Source organism: Anopheles maculipalpis, chromosome 3RL, assembly GCF_943734695.1.
Source record: "Anopheles maculipalpis chromosome 3RL, idAnoMacuDA_375_x, whole genome shotgun sequence".
NCBI lineage: Eukaryota > Metazoa > Arthropoda > Insecta > Diptera > Culicidae > Anopheles > Anopheles maculipalpis.
The window spans coordinates 83029752-83050466 of NC_064872.1; the positions used below are offsets into that span (position 1 = coordinate 83029752).

Here is a 20715-nt window from a genome sequence, read left to right on the forward strand (position 1 = left end):
GAATAAACATTTCATTGGGTTTACTTTAGCAAACGTTAACAAATGCACCAGCTACAAATAGCCAACGTTAACTGGAATAGGATAAAACCAGTTGACATTATCGAATAACGGGCGTCAATCGCAACCGTAAAGCGATAGCAACCAAACACTTCATCCAGGACACGCCTCTACCTACCCAAATATTTGTTTACACCTAGAATGTTCAATATCCGCAAATACCAGTAGATGCTATCCACGCAATATATCACCCGTCCGATGTCCATCGTGTACGGCCGTAACCGCAGTGCCAGCCCGATGTGGAAAAATATGATTGCGGCTGCATCGCACGGGTTCCACATGTTCCAAGCCCACACGGAAAACTTGTGCCTAACGATGGGGAACGGAACATTTCGGGGTAAAGAAAAGGACCAGAACACGCTTTGATTAATAGTCGAACGGGTTGAAAACGGGCCTTGCGTTGGCCTGTCGCCATGTGTGTGTGTATGGGTGTCCTTACGATATTGCCACCGGTTCCGATGATACGATCTCGCGTATCTTTTCGCAGCCCAGCGTGGTGATGTAGGAGATGGCGTAGCACTCCTGCCAGCTCGGTGTTTCCTCCATTCGCACCAGCACCGTGTACGTAAACAGGACGAGAAAAAACACGTAAGCCATCTGGGGAATGGGATAATCGAAATGTAAATTGTGCTCAATAAAAAAAAAACCTTACAAACACACACCCCCCACAATGATGGCCAAGGAAGGCACTTACCGAATCGGCCCAAAACTTGGTAATGGGAGCTGTATAGAATTCGTAGAACTTTTTCTTCAGCTTCAGGGGTCGCTGCTGACGCCCGTCGTTGTCGAACATGTTGTCCTTGGTTTCCGAATCCGTTAGCGATACCTTTGTGAAGTGAACATCACAAAATTGGTGTTATGATATTGTCTTTATGTAACTTTCTTTTTGTATAAATCATATCCCATCGTGCAGTTATGAGATCAACACCGTGCATTAATCGATCATACATTAGTAATACTGGCCAATGATAAAATATTTCCAATGAAAAAGCTTCGATGATACAATCGTTTTTTTTTTTTTGTTTGCAATTCTATTCAATTCAATTTCCACCGATGGAAGTACATTAAACAAAGTAAAATTATACACAAATCATAACAGTTGTTAGTTAGTATTAGTCAGTTTTACCAGGAAAACTAAGGCTAATCATACCAAATATGTTATAATACACAAATAAATTCAAAATAGCATTATACAATGAGTCCAAATTTCTTTTATAATACAATTGCTATAGAAGATTAGCTACTATTTTAGTGATGCATGGAACATGGAACAAGCAACCAATTGTGGAGTAGAAAATCCCCTGTCTCGAAAGCTTCTGCTATGCTAGGTACTATCAAGCTAGTCTACTTATCCACGTGACGTATTCAGATGATGCAGTTGAAAAGTGAAAGAAGCTACATGTGAGCAATATAAAACCTAAAACAGTAACATAATCAAGCGAAACAACTTTTTGCGACCAGAAAATGGAGAGAGAGGAAACAAAAAAAACAACAATCAACAGCGTTCTGGTGGGTTGTAAAGTGATGCGGACTAACTTTTGAGCTCAAGCATCCGGTCAGACCTACCTATAGGGGAATCGGAACAAAAAATCGGGTGTTAGGTTCAAAACATAAAAATGTGTTTTGCTTTGCTTCTTTTGGGTTTTGTCACTGAAACGCCTAGATCGACTGTATCGACAGATTTTTGTTTTGTTTTTTTTTTTTGCGTGCTTGTTGTTGTGTGGATTGTATTTCATATTTGCTACTTAGAATAAAAACGTGTTTGTCGGTGTACTGAAATCGTTACTATTCTACTGCTGGTTGAGTGAAGTATTTTTGTGGCATGAAAATGGATTCTGTACTGGGTAAACAAATAGGAAAACATACAAAACGTGTCCCCGAGCGGGACAACGTAAGCAAGGGACCAATAAAAATGAATGTGAAAGAACACGAAGCTACTACACTTTATGGAAACACAAGCGCAAGTGAAAACGGTTCGAGGTAGTTAAAATTAATTTCAAACATTCGATTCAACCGAAATGGGTTAGGTCGTTTTACTTATACACACTGTACATATGTATATCCCTTTGGACACATTAAAACACAACTCTCGGAATGGTTAGCCGGAACGGAAAACGATAAGGACACCGCTCCTATTTACAACAGTGTACAGTTTTACAAAATATCCGGGTTCGGTACACTCGACCGGTCGTGAAGGGTTGCTGTTGGGTCATTAAAAATGTTCTTTAAAGACTATCCGAATGGAAAGGAAACCATTTTGTGAATGCATTAACATTAGCGACAACACATCTTCTAGCGAATTCGGTTCAGCAGGGACGATGAAGGAGTAGTTTAAGAAAGAGAGAAATTTTAACATAGTTTTTTGCTAGCTGTAAAACAGAGGATACATTTGAAGGATCGCAGCAAGGGGACAGATAAAGCAAAAGAAGATGTTACTTCACACGAACAAGTACAAAACAACGACACTTTTGGGACGGTTGCGATATGGGGGAGCTTTTCACAAAGTTTTTCAACAGAGTGACATAAAGTGGAAAAACCAAAAATTTCACACGTAACAAAAACGTAAATATGTAATCAAAAATACAGAAAACGAAGAAACGAACATAAAAACATTTCTATAACAAAAAAAAATCCTCTAATGACTGTGAGCGTGTTAATTGTTTGTTTTAGTTTGACCAGCTGGTGTTAGTCATTGCAAGTGTATGATCAGTGAATGACTTTGTAACAGAAACTGTATTACTGTAACTTAATTAACTGATTTATAAATTTTGAATTCTCCATTGTGCTACTGATCATCGGGTGTGCTTTAGAATGTTTTTTTGTTTTGTTTTGTGCTCGTTGGTATTAGTATGAGCGAACAAATGGTAACACTAGACCAGTGTCATCAAACAGAAATGAGAAAGAAAGAAAACACTTTTTCAATTAGCGTTGGAATTTAACATTCAGTTAAAATCCCACCCGAATAAAAACAAAAAAAAACAAGTATTAGAAACATAAAGCAGACAATACGGCACTGGACCGTAATAATCTATTGTAAATAAGAAACATAAAGCAACGTCTTATGTATTAGCACTCATTGGTGGGTGGGATCGGATCTGTCTGTACTTTGCTGGCTAGTGGGTAGGTTAGACAAACCAAAACGAAAATTAAAAATAAAACACACTACACAGTCGAAAAACAGTACAGCATACTTGGGTATGCACGCACACACGGCACAGACAACACTTACTTTTCCATTTTCCTGCACTTTGGTATCTTTCATTGAGTACGTATCTGACAGAAGCGCCTAGGATGAGAATACAGCAGCATGAAAGGACATTCGGTATACGGTACAAAGTTCACGGACGTGAAATCAAACAAAACAATATCCCATCATACCCGGTGGGTGTGGGAAGGAAACAACATAAGACATACTACATTGGAACACTGACGGTAGAGCTAAATAAGGCTTTGAGAAAGTGAGAGAGGAGATAGTGAAATACAATGCTATAGATGGGATATGAACGATCAATTGGGATGAAAGGTGGACAGTCAGTAAAAACAGGGATTCGGAGATACGAAACAATAGGACGAGTGCACACTTGTTAGTTCATAAAACGAAAAGATTTTCCATCCATCATTTTACAAATGCCAATCAGTCTTTTAAATTACTAGTCCAATTGGTATAATTTGCATGTTTTAATGTTTGACGCCACTAACAACAATTTTGTTTAGTCAAAATTAGTTGCTTTTGTACAAATTTCATGGAGAACGTTAGTCCTAATATGCCAATTTTCTTACGATACACGAAACACAGCTACCATTTAGCAATTTTACTTGTTATTACTTTAAACTCTTCTCCTTCAATTCACCGTTGTGCAAGGTTTATCAGAATAAGGGAAGATAGATCGATACAAAGACAGAAAAGAGGAGTTGTAATACTAGTGATAGAAGGAGTACTAGCGGGAGGAAAGAACATCTACGAGAAAGAGTTACGGTGTGAGTACTACGGTGAATACCTGCGGTGTTGGCGCTGCACTTTCGCCCGCGGATTTCGGGCTTTGCGTGGAGTTTGCAAGAGCTTTCTGCAGGGAAGTGAAACACAAACACCACAAATAGGATTTTCCTCAACACACACACACGCACACACACATATCGAGAATATTTATATTGAGTGAAAACATGTCAGTAGTACACGTGTACCGACAGGATCAGTATATTTTGTTTGTTGGTTTTTTTTTGTGTTAGTCGTACAAGGTACAGTCCCGAACATTTGCACCCGCAGCACATCACCGGTGGATGGCGAAATGTGTATTTTATTTTTTTAGGCAATTAAGATGAGATGAGTTAGTAGTAGGAATCAACCATATCAAACAGGATCACGCACAGGTGAGTGAGAGAGCAAAAGAGAGAAAGAGAGAAAGAGAAAGAGATAGATACAAGTTGAGTAAAAAAATACGTGATCCTTTTTTTCTTCGCGCAAGAGCTATTATAATGCCCACATGGGATGGAAATCAAAGGATTGCAGTATACGGTACTGGCATGTAGAGTAAGATGTTAAAGATTTGATTGTTTTTTTGTTACAAATAACCAATATAGAGAGCGTAACCTTAGAAGAAGCTTATAGCTGTGCACATACCTCCGCATCCGGGTCCTTTTTATCGCGATCCTCGTAATCGAGATATTGATTTTCCAGATGCTCCTCTTCCGTTTGTGGCATTTGCTGAAGTTCTTCCTTCGATTTGAAGTCTAACTTTCGTATAAAAAACGGACACAACAGTCCACATATAACCTTTTTACGGGAAGAGTAGAATTTAAAGGTTGTTTAAAGGTTTATCTCTCGCACCAAACTACTCAAGAGCTGCTCGTACCTTAAGATTGGTGTTTTTCCTTGTGCGCAACCCACCCATCCAAAGGTCCGCTAGTATTATCTGACTACAGGGATGTGCCAATATTGCGCGATGGTTCGCTGCAACCGCCAGCGAAAGACAGCTCTGGCTCGACCAGGACTGTAGCTCGCACGTCAACAACCGCTGGGCACGTTCCGCATCCTGCCGATAGCAGAAATCCAGCAGCTTCAGTCCTTTGCTCTCGAATTCCTTTGCATAGCTACGCAACTCCTCGTAAATCTCCGTGTCGAGATCATCGTCGGCCGCCTCGTGTGCCATCGCTTTGTACAGTTTGCAGGCAACGAGCGACTTTGCCAACGCTTCCTCACCATGCGTCCACATGAGCAGTGCCATCTGCTGCCGCTTGGTCAGCACCGCCCAGATCAGCAGCTCGTTAAACGGTAGTTCGAACAGTGCCATATCGGACGTTACCGGCAACAGTCCGGTGACGAGACTCATCGAGTTGATGCCAGCCGATCGCTGAAAGGTGGACGGTTTACGATGCGTGTTGACGTAGCTGTTCATCACCTTCGCGTAGATTGGTCGAAACTTGCGTCGCGTGTAGTACGACCGATAAGCGCCACCCATTAGCTTATTGATTACCAGCCCGATGTCGTGCAGTGTGTACACGTACCCTTTCGGTATATGGGGTCGAACGTCACGCAGGATGTACCCGAGTGTATTGGCCGGTCCGTGCTTCGTATTGTACAGCTCTTCCAGCCGTGGTATCGTGAGAAACTTGCGCATCGATACACCATTTTCGAGCAGTAGCTTCACAAAGTCGATACGGTCATGCTCGAGTGCTTGCATCATCGCTTCATCCAGTGCACCGTGGGGCCATTCTTGGCCGTACACGAATATCTCCGACCGTGCGATGTCGACCCGATTCCAGGTAAGCGCCAGGCTGAGCTGCTCCGGTGGACTAAGGTGCTGTGATTTAAAAAGTGCAGTTAAAATCGTTTGGTCCAGTTCCTGAGTATTGCCCTCCGGTCGGTCCTGTATGCGGAACACCGTTATCTGGCGGGAGATGAAGCGCAAACAGGGTGGCGAAACATTAGCACATTAAAGACAGCCGCACTTGAGCGAAATACTTACGAGATTTTTATTCTTAGTGCATTGCAACAGCTCCTGAAACAGTTGCTCTGCCTGTTCCGAGCTAACCTCGAACGTTTTCTGGATGATGCCAAGCACGTAGTCGTGCATCGATTCCAGCACCGTCTGTTCTCCATTATCCGTTGCATACCTGCAAAATCCCCGACACCCGGCAAGGGCACGAAATTGGCAAGTTAATATCCTTCCTGCACATCCTCAACCGAGACGCGCTTTCGGTACGATTGTAAATGTAAAAAAGTGCATTACTTATGTACAAACGCTATTAAGTCTGCTGCCCGGCCTGACCCATCACACACTACTACCGGAACCGGTGGGTTATCGGTGACGTATTCTAGCACAGCTCTGATTGTGTTTGTACCACCTTCAATTACCAAGCATACTACGGGGGTGCTCGAGTGGGTAACTAGGAAAGAAGAATAAGAAGAAGAAGATCAAGAAGAGATTTTTCGTGTCGGGTGTAAAGATACGCGAATGAGCAGCAGATAGAGGAAAAGATAGAAACGAGCGAAACAGTTCCAGTGGGAACAGGAAGAGATAAGAGTGTAGGGTTGAAAGTTGAAAAGGGATGACGTTACATAGCGTACGACAACCCCGGAGATGAGAGTGAAATGATCCGGGATGCGACGAGCTAAAACAACTAGAACAACGAAACACTATTCATCACAAGGACACAAGACACAACAACCAAGCTCAGTACGATCGAAAGTTGTTCGCCACTAAGCACAACATACACAACATGATTTACATCAACATTCAACTGGGGACAGAGGATAGAGAGACAGCGAGTAGAGGTTGGTTTGAAAATAGCACATTAAAAAGCTACAGAAAGTAGAGACAGACAGAATGTTGGAAGCGTCCTGCTAGAAACACTAATCAAAGCTACAGATCGGGAAACAGGGCTGTTCTGTTTTACTTTCGCCCACGAATCACCAATTTCCTGCTAGACGGGACTTTACACACTTATCGTTAAACAAACATCGACTCAATCGCCCACATAGTGTTACACTCGGTATAGGTAAGATGAAATCATCCCTGTTATGATGCATCGCATGAAAAAAAAAAATTTTCTTAATGAATTCAATTAGTACTCCGTGCCAAACAGCTGGCAGCAACAGTGTCCAGCCAAAGCCCATCGAAAGCTCTCAAGTCTCTGCCGGTATCTGTTGCCAACAAGTAACTTAATTAATCACCCACATGAAACCTATTGAGACGGACAGGAAGATGGAGTTCTCGGCCGGCAAAGCTAGATTGGAAGGGCACAAATCTGTACCCACAATGGGGCTCGTTCGTACGATCCACTGTTCCATCGAGGAAAGGGAAAAATTGTATCCACTCCAGGCAACAATTCGTACACTGCATTCATCATCGTTAGAGAGTTACGCACGAGGTTTGAGCCACATACACATTAGTGCTGGATGGCTCTGGTGCAGATTTCCAGCGCACCAATTCATCATTACCGATACGGGGTTTTTCGTCGCGTGAAAGCTGGTCTAATCAATCTCCTGCAGCTTGACGTACGGTGCCTCTTTAGTGTCACGTTGCCATGCTGGTAGATCCAATTAACCTCTCATTACCGGATAACAATCTGTCCCTTGCAATTAGTGGGAAGCGTTCGGTCTTGTTTGTCTGCGTTGCAATAGAACCCAGGTAGCGTTCGAATCCTCGGCTTAAATATGAATCAGCCCAGACTTCCGCAAGCATGCGAACCACCTTCACCCATAACCCGGGTGCAAACAATATAATGCGCAATATTTCAATTTTCTATCAACAAAACCCCCATAACCTCAATCTGTGCGTCCTCTGCGTTTTAACTTTCTTACCATCGGATCCAGAAGCGACCAACGTTGGTGGTCCACCGTAAGCTACAATACCGTCCCAACAGCTCTCCAGCTCGAAAGGATATACACTTATCCGGCTGACTTAATGAGCGGATTATCGGGTAACCTTTCCAGAAGAATAATAAAGTAGCAAAACGTTCAGCGGAAGAGAATGGGCAAGATAAGCAACGAAAGAAGAAAAAAAAAACACAGCAACAAAACAAACTCCAATCTGGGCCAGACTTTCTGTTCTTTCGCACTCAAAACCATTCTATTCAACCCGAGTTAGAGGCAAACGGGCAAGCGTGACGGGTTGTGTTTAATTCGCATATATTTTAAAATTAACCTTTCATAAGCCCTACATAAAGTGGGGGTCTCCCTCAGTTGTAAGGATAAAGGAAGGCTTCAATCTTGAATAGACTGACGCAGCGTTTGCTGATGAGAACTGCGAGACGAGCCCTTTTGTGCTTGAAGGTTTTGACGTTTCCCGATAGGCTTTTTTTGAGAATAAAAAAAACAGTTGAGGCGTGAAATTGAGACAGCATGCAGAAAGGCACTCGCTCTTGTGTTTTATTGTGGATAGTTCTCAAGTTCCAAGTCTGACCCAGTTAGGGATAGCGCCAGTACTCCTCAGCATCCTCGTAATCTACCTTCAGTAAATGGTGTGTCGTTAAAGTTAATGCTTCTCCGCCGTGTACGGCTGGCCAATCTGGTTCAATTCTAATCCAAGGTGCAATAAGTGGACGTTCCGCACGTATTCCTGACATTTTCCAGACTGACCGCGCACCACAAGCGATGCGTAATAAATCCATCGTCTAACGGCGCTGTGCCATGGCAACAGGTGCTTTTAGTGTCCTCATTTTTATAGCTTTGCTTACGCTGTTCGTCGTAGCCTTCCCCTAATTGAGTCTGGACATTTGATCCTTTTTCATTGCTCCCCGGAAACATTCGGTTTAACAGCGAATATGTCTAACGTTGCTTTTACTAGCGATTTCTCTAATCGTGCAGAATTTACGTAGAACACAACATGATAAACTTTGACCGAACCTAGCACGACACAAACGTAAGCGTGAAAGTAATATTGTAAAATAATTCCTTGCCATTTTTACCGCCCCGCATAGCACAAGCTTCGTGGAAAAACTCAGATAATTTATCCTATTCTTTTCTACTGCACTGCTTCGACAAAACTTTACCATTCCGAGGGTAATGAATTTCCATCTCCGAACCTCGTCGGGCAAGGGGTTCATTAAAAACTTTTACCCCATGCAAGAACCAAACACGCTACATTACACACGTTGTGTTTCATCGGAACAGCAGCAACACACTTCTCCCCCACAATAACGGGTAATTATAACTTACACAACGATTTAGGATTTACTACAGTTAGGGAACGGGAAAAGGGGGTGGTTTGCAAGCAAGGTTTGGAAAGCATGCATATTGAAGAATATGGTGGGTATACTGCTGTGTTTTGTCTATAGGATAGGAAACTCTACACCCATTCTAACCAACCGTAGAGCAAACGTGCAACAATCGAGCAAGAAGCGTCCACCTGTTTGCTGGTGGACGCTTTACAAACAGCGCATCCTTCCCATGCTACCCCATCTAATCGAAAGCCCCACAAGAGCCGTTCTCCCTCCCAGCAACATCAACAGATCGATGGTGGTGCTCACTACAATTTGAATCGGCATCCGAAAATTGCTTTATTTACCTTTGTAGTGAAAATTCATTAAAGATGACAGCATCTTGTCTGTAAACGGTAGTGTCAGTTGACGGTAGGAAAGATTTTTTCGCAAGTTGTGTGTTGGTGGTAGGCCAGATACAGAAAGAAAGTAGATACAATGAATAGTGAAAGTGTTATGGGCCCGCACAACAAACACTGGTTTGATACAGCTAAATAAGTAAAAATCAGTTACACGACATTAACCGTTGTTTTTGGTAGGCAATAAAGCTCAAACGTATAGCCAACTGCCGCAATGTGGGAAAGTATCAAAGCCGTTTAGGTAATCTCTTTTTCCTTTTGCGTCCCTTTCCGAACCCCTGCGATCGTTTGCCAACTTATCTGTGAAGCGGTTGCAAATTCCAATCAATACGATTATTGAGAACAATTTATAGCTCTTTTTAAAAGTTTGAGCAGTTTGGCAAGAGCTTCAAAACTTGTGCTGCAAAGCATTTTTCTGTAGCGAGAGTTGCTTCCTACCTACCAAGCCTTATGTAGCGAAATGATTTGCGTGTGCTCCGGTGTACGAGAGTACAGAAACTTTTAATATTTTACTGATGTGGAGGAAGTTATCGGTTTTCTTTAATTTTGGAAGTTTAATATCTATTTACCGAATGTGGTTTGTAAATATGATTGGGTAGGGTGATTGGTAGTAACCACTTTACTTTGATTGAGATTTTTTCCTGAACTTTCCTTTAATTTTGTGGTTCCTGTGTCGAAAGTTTTGGAAATTTCTATGACTTATATTCGAGTAGCAGATTGCAGAGGCCGTTCTAACAGAATTAAACAGAAATAGCAATAGTTTTCAACATACAAAAACCGTTGACTAACAATGAAACTTATGAATTCATTGATTTTGTATGTTGAATTCACAGTTGGGTAACAAAGTAAAATCGCGTTATCAAACGATTCATAATACTATTGAAACAAATTTACTTCATGGCCAGCTTTGCGGTACATAGCACAATAAAAGTTTCACCCGCATGTTAAACCATGCGGAGGAAAAATTACTCCATAAGAATGTGGCGCTATTACCATAACAAAAAAAACGCAAAGCGGTTCCCCCTAGTCAGCCTCAAAAGGCTCAAAAGTCAAAGGATCCAACGCGATCTGTACGCGGTTGCGGGTACACCGTTTTGTAGAAGGCCAATAGAAAGCAAGCAAAACCGCCACACGAAACGCATCAGGACGGTGGTTAACCGTACCGACGTGGTAGACATCGCTGCCAGGACCACCGACTACATATTCCAGCATCTATCGTCTTACAGGAACGGAAACCACGCTCCACGAAGAGCGACGACGTTTACGATAGCCGCTCTCCGGCGAACTTCTTCACCCCGTCCGCACACATTAGCTACCATGGCGTCAACTTGTACATGCCAAACCCCCGGCGGATCCCAGCCGAAGGATACACGCACACAATGGAAGGTGTTGGTGGAACCCGGAGTTGAATGAAAATTGATCGCCATGAATATGATTACCATTTATTAGCGCATTCCTGGCGCTTGGCGCTAAAGCCCTCCCGTAAGGATTGAAAGGACTGCAAACCCTCCAACATACTCCCGTCAGCGACTTCTAGACGCTGCTTTCCGCAGGTATGAAAAATTTCCCATAATAATGATACGCTCGTAAAGCATGATTTTGCCCCAGCTCTCGGTTGCATCGTCGCCTGCCCGGAACTGTGATACACAAAGTAGCGAGAAAAGTGTCACAAAGTGGTACCCAACGTCACACAACTGTCGACAACAGTACACTTCGCTTCCTTGCCAAGTTTGTCTGGTTACGCATACTCGGAACAGGATATCATCTTACGACCATGACCATGATCAAGCGCTCCTCGTAAACTTGTTAGTAGCGCGTTAAGGCTTAGACCCGGTAAATGCTTCACATTACATTCACACGCTACGCTACTTCCTCAGTCACCCGGAAGTTTCTAGCCGGAATGGTGCACGGTTGCACCACAAACACACGGACACAGCATGAGTCACGGTTAGCTGAAATGGAACGAAGACCACTTACAGGGTTGCAGCTTCTGGTTCGATATGTATTTCTCCAGCTTTCTCCGCAGGATTAGTTCCGCGCCGTACCGGCCCTGGGTGCCGTTGTCGACCAGCAGGAAGTAAGCATGTCGGTTGTTCAGAACGGCTAGTTTCGATCTGGGAATGGGCAAGGAAACGGGTGGCATTGGGATGAAAATTAACATAAGCTGTTGGCGTTATCCTGACGCACAGAGGCTACACTACCGTCGAAGGGATACATTACCTGGGCGAGCTGATACTGTGGCAGGGTACGTCCCGGTTGTGTCCGAGTAGTTCGTGGTTACGCTCGACGATGCCCCAGGGAGCTATACCGATGCTTACCACCCGCCCGGACCGTTGCTGACCTTCGAGCAGTAGCGCATCGCCGACCTGTTTCGTTACACCTGAGGGATTTGTGGAAGCAATGGCAAAATCTGGTTAGAATTTTGCTAGCATTTTACTTGGCATACAAATATCCGACCGAAACAGCGTGTTGATTCACACAGGAGCCTTAAGCGATGGAATTGTTTTAGCATTACGGGAAGTTATAAGCTCAACAACAGCTTCACAGCTAAACCGTGGGAAAAGCGTGTTTATATCATTTGACAAACCATTCAGTAGATGAACAAATTTCGTTCATTCGGCTTAATTCTCAACTTCGAACACATTTACAACGTTTCATCGTACGTAAGAACTGTGGTTGAAACCAAAAAACACCATCATTCAAGTTAATGAGACGATGTCTTCTATTCGTCTTGCAGAGTTTTGCAGTTTGCTAGCGAACACTCCGTACCGCCATTTATCACGCATCAAGGCAGGGACTGATTTCCAGACTAAGTTTTTTGGAGGATCTTCTACAAGACCTTCCGACCTAATGATATTAACAGATTCTCGCTGCTTTGTGGTTTCCCATTATTACTTATGTCGAGCTATTTTACATCACCAATCTAGAAACGTAATTCGCTCGTTTGGCACAGTGTGATGAGATTAGCAACTTTGCAGAGCACAATTTAACAAGGAAGGCAAGAACCTGAATCATAAAACCTCAATTCATGTTCGTCGTATTAGGATGTGTGTAGGAAAACTGTCAAAAGCAGTTTTTAGTGAGCAAAGTGTATTTTAAAATGACTTTCCCAGATTTCCCTCCGTAATGGTGCGTATTTTTTGGGGCAAAAAATTAATGTCGTAGAGCTGCATGAAAACTTCTGTAAATCATTTTTCAATATAGCTTGGATCTTCTTTATTAAAATATTTTCCAAGGTGTGTAAGGACTATCAAATTACACAGTAAACAACTAATCATAGTCTTTTGTCCACAGTCCACAGAAAAACAATCTAAAGCCGTTCGATGCTATGCTGACAAACCATGCTTGCGGCATTCTCCCAAGCCTGTACCTTGTCAGACTAAAAGCATTTTTGCTGAGCATTCTAGAGCGTCAATTATGACAAGCTGTCGCGTTGTTTGTCTAGCTTCCAGCGGTCAGATTCGGAAAATGTTTTCCGAACCAAGCGCGCCTACTCACCCGTGTTGGTACCGCCGGTAAATATCCATGCACCTGTAGTTTTCGCCGCCTTCAGTAAGCCTTTCCGTAGCACCTGGAAACCGAACGGGCCAAGAAAGACAGGGAACCAGATAACACGGGTGCAAACGGTGCAGGAATGTTAGTTCCGATTCGTCGAACACTTACCTTTTTCAACTTTGGCTGCAGCTCGAAGTTTGCCTTTCCGCCTTGCACCGTGATGAGTAGCTTCGGTAGCTCGAGATTCCATTCGCGTGTAAACAGCTGCACCAACAGCTCCGGCCGGGTGTCGTACGACAAGCGCACGTACTGCAAAGCGAAGGTTGGAAAATGAAAATCGTAAGCATAAGTTTTACGCGCAAACGCCGGCATCATCAGAATATTGATCAGTAGCAACTTCGTGATCGACTTCGTAGAGCAGCGCTACGTTTATCCTTTTTTCTGTTGATCGATACCCGTTCACTCCTTCTCCTGGCAGCAGATTAATGTGACGAACCAGAACTGCAAAGCATAAACTACTGCCATGAATCTTGACTATGCGTTTAATTACATGATGGTGGTGGTGAAACAAATTTTCAACCAAACCCGCAACAGCAAACAAGACACAACTTCTACTGGGTGACAACGAGTGATTGAAGCTTTCGCTCGCTGTGTGGTAGTGTACGGAATAAAACTTTCATCATCAACAGCATCTCTCACCAACGGGCAAAAAAGGCGCTCTACCGACTGAGTTTCCCATCCAGCGTTCTCGTTTGCTCGTTTGCAATGCTGGAGTGTCATGGGAAAAGTTTGTGTACCGTTTCTGCTCATTATGGAAATCGGATTTATTGGTACACCCCCATAATTGAACCTCAAACAAATCAAGAGCATGCTGCCAGTATGCGGAATTTACATCCGTACCAGACGACAGGACCGACAAATGAGCAGCGTGGTAGCGTTTTAATGGGATCAATGAATTCAATTTACGAATTCAAATTCAAAATTTAAGAGTATTCTTCTGGAAGAACAGCGTGCCCAAAATTAAATAATGCGAATTTCAAACGGGTGAAGCGAATCGGTCGATTATGTACTTTAATACTGCTGTCTCTTTTATAACATTTGGGTTTTTTGTTGGTTGGCTGTTACATTGGCCTTTTCATGAAGTTCATGAATGAAGATTTGAATTTATTCAATTATTTCTATTCAAATATTTTATTTGTATTACAGCAAATTATTACAAATGAAGCATTGGTTGAAAATTTTAGGACTCTGATTCGATTCATGAATAGATTGAAATACTAATTAACTATAAATTGTTGACAAACAATTAACAAAAAATCACAATTAGCTTCAAATGAAATGCTGAGGAAATATTGACGAATCAATTGATGCAATCTGTTTGCATAAAGAGTACTGGAAATTATAGAAGGCTTTCAGAAAACGGATCATAAAAAAATTGCAATAGCAAAGAAAATTATAAAAATTCTATCCAAAATATTTAATCGATTTTTCGTTCTTTTAGCATATCATGATTTGACAACAACGAGCTTCACTAGAAGCATTTTTACATGATAGATATGAATCGAACAAAGCTACAAGTGGAGATTCCCATCCCCAATAAACTATTTCGAAACAACACTTTTAGTTTCAATACAATTCATCACGAAACTTTACCCAGTGTCTGCACTATCTTGATCACTTGATCCTCTAGCCTAATCTTAAATCAAGAACGACTCACTTCATCCACTCAAAGCTAATCGAACCGAAAAAGGACCGAAACGCTCATTGCTATGAGTAGACTGCTCACATTCGAAGTAACTTCATTCCACCGGCTGATGCCTAGATCCGACAGGTTTTAAATTGTTGCCCAAGCCTGGAATCCCAATCCTGGTGTTGAGTTTTGTTTCGCTTTGTTCATCCATCTCCACTACCCGTGAAGTAAAACTCAAGCTCAGTAGAGGTAGTTACGTCGCTGTGCAATACAAAACACCCCTACAGCCTTTGCCATTCCACATTCTAGTTTAAGGTTAATCCTTCCATCACTCCCGCTGGCACATTATTTCTCAGTTATGAAAGACCGAAAGGGTCAAATGGCGCAAAACGGGAGCCAAGGGACAAGTGGGATCCAGTCGTCCCGTCCCCGTTTGATCCCTGGGTGAGGAATGCTTTCCTAACCTCCTCGGGCCATTCGCCCTTTACTGTAACACGAAACGTCGTGGGTTAAACTCTTTCGGAAACAAACCTGAGTCCGGAAGCGACGAATCATACGGAACGGAATGAACAAAGGAAAACCCGGGACTCACACACAGTCACAGTCACACACTCGCTAATACAATTGAAAACTAAACGCACACCGCACACTGCACAAGACAAGCTTGTCGGATCCTTCGCTTTGAGTCCGTCGTAACCCTTTTTCGTAGCCGCCCGTCCGCCCAGTTCCGCCACTTACCTGTGCCTTCGTCGGGTGGGCACCACCCTGGAACTCGATCGTGCCGTATGCATCGGTTGGCTGAGCTCGGGTATTTTTCGATGCCTGCCAAGTGTCGCCCGGTACGCCCGTTTCGTAGCCCGCCGCAAACTGGTGGGTGCGCCGTTCCTGACCACAGCAGCATCTGCAAAAGCGGGGCAGGTTTGGTGAAAGCGAACGGTTAGTTATGAGCAGGAATGAGCAGGAATTCAATTATCGGCCACCGTACTTGACTCACTTCCAGCAAAACCTCCGTAAACGTAATTAGCTGGCGAATTTGATCTTGAACAGAAATGGGTGCCTTTTTTGTGAGCAACATTTGGGGAAATTGAGACATAATTAAACAAATTAAGTTCTGTAAAGTATTGAGCAGCGCCTACGCAGATGGTATGTTGGGTATGCTATGAACGCGGACCTTATATTTCAATTATTGAATTCGTCTTATACTTTTGAAGTCGTACAATTTTATATCACGAAGCATGCAGCTTTTATTTTATTTTCAACACATTGTGGGGCCTTTTAGCGAATCTCAAAAATAGCTGGAAATTGATATAAGAGCGAATGATTTATCTTTTCCACATACTTTGCAATTGTTATGCTTAGTTGTAAAATATGAGGAACATAAATAGGAGGTAGCACATCCGTCCTAGTAAAGGCCTCCGCTGCAAGAAGGTCCATAACTTAACGAGTCCAAGATTAAGCTTGTAGGAACTTGTAGGAAGACGTTTCCCTTTGGTTTCGAGGATGTTACAATAACTGTGCTGCAATATTTACAAGCCATTTTTTTTTATTTACTCTTTATAAACATGCCTTCAATCAGCCTTTAGGTAAATGGCCTGTGCGCATCAACTGTAATTGTACTGAGCTTCTCCATCGCTGAGGGACTAGTGTTCTCCCCTAACCGTCAAAAAATATATCTAACATATTAATAAATCCAAAATTCTCGACTCTACAAACATTCATCTCTGGTGCTTCTGTGAAGAAGGTATGAACAATTCACGGCATTTTCGGAGCATGCAAAACTGGGCGCCTCCATTTGGTCTCTTTCAAATGGATCGGATGCACACATACAGCTCCATACACAAACATACACTTTTTTGCATGAATAAAACAGAAGAAAGGAAAATTTATTTCCTACTGTCATTTCGATTCACACATCATAAAAAAGGGGAATGTCCCGTTACATCCTTGCAGGATGTCTTCTACCTCTCAAGCACGCACATACATTTTATTTTTATTCCTTTTGCTTTATTTTCCCAAGTCTCGTACACACAAACCAGTAGATGGGCAAAGAAGTACCAGACTGTCCGCATACTGCTAACATTCACATCCGAAAGGAAGTGAACGGAGTGGTGTGGGGTGAGCGATTTCTCCATTTCCCAGAGGCCTACGGGCCGGCGCCGGTCACATCGTATCGTTTCAATTAAGGTTGCTATTTCGAGGGATTTTTCTATTATTTCACCACCGGTATGCCACCCGTTCCGGCCAGGCCAACAGTCTCTTCTAATCTACCACTGCCGAGCCCAATACCACGGATACGTTCAATACTATTTTTATGGCAATGAACCCAACTCAAATACTTTCGGTCCCATCAGCCAACCTTCCCCCATGAACCGACGCACCGAACCGAAATGCCGGAAAATCATGCTGACCGCATCAAATGTGGCACTTTTATGAGACACCTTGCCGCGGGAGAAGACCAACCGTACGTACGAAAAATATGCCATCGATCAATCGAATCCAAAGCAAAGCGTGGTAAAAACTTCACACACACACAATACAAGGCCCGTTAGTACCGTCGTGACCGTGAAGAAATGTTCTGTAGTAGTTTAGGGGTGAAAAATCTATCATTTCTTCTTTTTCATTCGGAGTAAAAGCGTTTATTTCACTGACTGCGTTATCATTGTTTCGTCAAACCGTAACATAATCACAACACTATCGACATGGTAGTATGTTGAAAACAAAGCTCACATTCACGAGGACGGTATTTCACACGAAACGGAGGGCACAAAAATTATGTTTGATTTTTTACAGCTTAAATGAATTTAGTGCTGATTTTTTCCAATGTGTCAGTTTTGATGGCATTTTTAACAAAGTTGCTAAAATACCTTTCTTAACAAATTCTCACTCCAATACGAGAGCTCTCAGCCGTCCACAATCTTCATCAACGAGCATGTTTGAGTGGAGTTGAGACAGTTTTATCTGACACATTTATAACGAACGCATCGACACCACGGTGTGTGGCATTAAAATCCTTCAGCTTATCACCTCCGATAGGCTACACATCTAGGGCTAAGCTTCCCCCAAGAGTTTCCCCCGGTTGGAAAGCCACGGAAGCCTTATTGATTACTTTCTTGACCTTCCTCGAAGGTGGTGATGCTATCGAGCGCCTTTTTTGTATTTTTTTCCAGTCACATTCGTTAAACACTGTGAGAAAGAGCTCACCATTTTTTTTTTTCTGTCATTTCATCCTCTCGCTAAGCTGGCGATTGCTTTACTACGGGCAATTGAACGAGATGATGAAAAGTCACGATAGAAGCTAATGCACATTCATTTATGCTTCCGCTGTGGGAGCGAAAAAACAAGGCAGCAAAGTAAAGCAAAGCAAAAAAACAAATCCAGGACGTAGTATTAGGGAAAATCGTTTCGCAAAAACTGTGGCTGCAACTTATCTACTGCATCGAACGGGGGAAGTGGGTGTGGTGAGAATAAAAAGCTTTTATATTTCGTCCCGAACGATCTTCGCCAATCAGTGAGCGACAGCACACGGCGCGTCAGAGTGAGATAGAGCAGCGAGAAAAAGCGCGCCCGTCTGCTGGACTACAAAAGGATACAAGGACATAAAAACACGTTCAAAGAGTGGAGAAAAAAAAGTTAGCTGAAAAATGAGTAGGTGGTTGCTGGCTAACTTTTTTTTATTACCCCCAAACCCGTCGCATTAGCTTCCGCGCTCGCGCATGCTGTGGATGCTAGCTTCTAAGCTTCGGTCTTTTTCCACGCTACAACATTGACTTGTGGCGAGCCTGCAGCAGTGTAGTGTGTTATCATTTTTATGAGGGAAATTTTTAATGAATTTTAATAGCACTAGACACACTGGATATTGCTGCCCCATTCGATGCATAGTTGCAACATAAAGTTTATGTTAAACGACATTCCAGTGGGCTGGATAGAATGAAAAGCAAAACAAAAAATCACGTCACCGTAAATGTGATAATAGCATAAAATATAACTCAATTTCTGTGTAACCAGCCTGCGCAGAGACCGGGCCTGAAATCTTAGCGAGCGATATTAATGTTTCTGCTATTCGTTTACATTAACCACGTGCGAGTCGTTGCAAACATTGCTTCTCTCGGATCGCACCGCGACGAGAGAATCTCAAGAGACCCATAGAAACCACAAGTGGGCATACAAAGGGAAATGATAAGAGTGTTTAAATGGTGTGTGCTGTTGCACTTCTAACTTGCAAATGCTACTCATCCATGTAACTGACATGCAAGGCAATCAACTTAACTGCAAAACGGACACTCTACTGCAGCAAGTTTAAAATCATAATCCCTGCCGGGGTGTATGCCGTTGAGATGTCACACACTCTAAGCCGAGTGAAAACCAAATCCCATAAGCGGCTTGCCCTGTGGAAGTCATATCTTTGTGTAAAATAATGGCAAACACAACGCTTTCCTTGCACGTATGGTTCTTTTCTTCGTGAGTTATGCTAAGCTTGCACTATTTGTCTGGTATTTGTTGAGACTAGAGACTCACTGGTGCTCCTTAATCATAAGAAGCATCTGTGGAGAATCAAGTGTATTTTCTTGTTCCCTTTTTATCTTTCTTTACAACTCTCTTACCCGTACAGTTCACAAAGCAGTGAATGTTGTGTTATAGCTGCAAAATCCATCCAGCATTTCCAGGCACCACTATCCTTTGTATCAACCAATGTTTTCCACAGCTCTTTGAAGAATCAACCAGATCCATTTGTCCAAAATCCCTTCCAGCTTTAAGTTCCATCTACGACACAACTAGTGTCCGCCATGTCGCACACCATCAGAACATTGGCTGGGTTGCAGATAATCGCACCGTAAGCACCGCCAACGTGGAGAAAATAGAAAACTCTTTCTTATTGCTTCACCGCACTCCGCTGCTGAAAGTGGAGTAACTTAGCGACAGCTACCTGCCACACTATGCCACCAAGTGACACATCCATGAGACAGCAGTCGCACCACCACGCTAAACCTGTCCACAGCGCGGACAACTATAATTACTCCAACCGAAGTGCACCCGCACTAGAGCTTTTGTCGTGCTGTGGCGTGGAAAAATGTCAAGCAAAACCGCTAGCAACAACAGCAAAAAATGGTTCAGCTAGAAAGTGTTCTAAACCCTTCACACCTGCTGACGAGAAAATAATGGCAAAAACCCACACACACACACTCTGGGGTACCATTTAACTTTCAAGTTGAAGTTGAGAATGTAAACCATTTACGACGCACGGCGCTGTGCAATGCTAGGTTACGCTATACAATAAGAACCACTTAAAACCCGTACGTTTGATAATTGAGAGACGAATATTACGTGAGCAAGAAGCAAAACGTTCGGTGCTGTTTACTACTCTCCCGGGATGGAATGTTGATGCATTAACTATTGCGACAATTAGTGCAGTTACGCTGCAGCTAATGGAAATCTCCGCAGCGTAGAGCAATTTTCGGTTTCAATTGTTCAGATGTAATTGAAGTCGGTAATGTGTTGAATGACAAGTATCTGTTTGCGAGAGAAAATAATTAATTCACACATCGGTCGATAGCATCAGTGTTCGTTTATCTTCGAGACAAGGTGCTTAATATTTCAATCCAAGTTAAGATGAAGCGTAATCATGATAATCAATAGTGATTGATAGTTGATTTCGCAGTCAAATTTTTGAAAGGTTCTTAAGAAGTTTATTGCATTTTATTCACTTAAATACAACACGATATAATTGCATTTTGATACCAAAACTATCATCGATAATTGAATGGCGATGAATTGAATTGTCCTCAAGTTGCCGAAAATTTTTGCTCACATGTAGCAATGATGAATGTTATACAATGAATGAATATAATTATAAGATTCATCCTCTGCTTCTTCTGCTGTTAGAATGTCGTGGCCCATAAAAAAAGTGACAAAGACCTA

The 20715-nt window shown here is 42.7% G+C and overlaps 1 protein-coding gene across 8 annotated transcripts in view; it reads right to left on the bottom strand.

Moving 5' to 3' along the window:
* LOC126561290 (transient receptor potential cation channel trpm) overlaps positions 1-20715 on the bottom strand; it is a 60735-nt gene that overhangs the window by 3383 nt on the left and 36637 nt on the right. For 5 of the 8 annotated variants that reach the window (XM_050217327.1, XM_050217323.1, XM_050217326.1 and 2 more), the window contains 13 exons: positions 15538-15700; positions 13278-13418; positions 13113-13185; positions 11835-11994; positions 11592-11728; positions 9564-9602; positions 6285-6441; positions 6021-6168; positions 4908-5942; positions 4676-4828; positions 752-883; positions 497-654; positions 176-366 (listed from right to left, as the gene is read on the bottom strand). In XM_050217327.1, the coding sequence (XP_050073284.1) occupies positions 176-366; positions 497-654; positions 752-883; positions 4676-4828; positions 4908-5942; positions 6021-6168; positions 6285-6441; positions 9564-9602; positions 11592-11728; positions 11835-11994; positions 13113-13185; positions 13278-13418; positions 15538-15700 (2687 nt within the window). Of the gene's footprint in view, positions 1-175; positions 367-496; positions 655-751; positions 884-1593; positions 1624-3286; positions 3344-4055; positions 4122-4675; positions 4829-4907; positions 5943-6020; positions 6169-6284; positions 6442-9563; positions 9603-11591; positions 11729-11834; positions 11995-13112; positions 13186-13277; positions 13419-15537; positions 15701-20715 lie in introns of all 8 variants that reach the window. The other 3 variants (XM_050217325.1, XM_050217322.1, XM_050217319.1) reach the window with 2 other exon arrangements.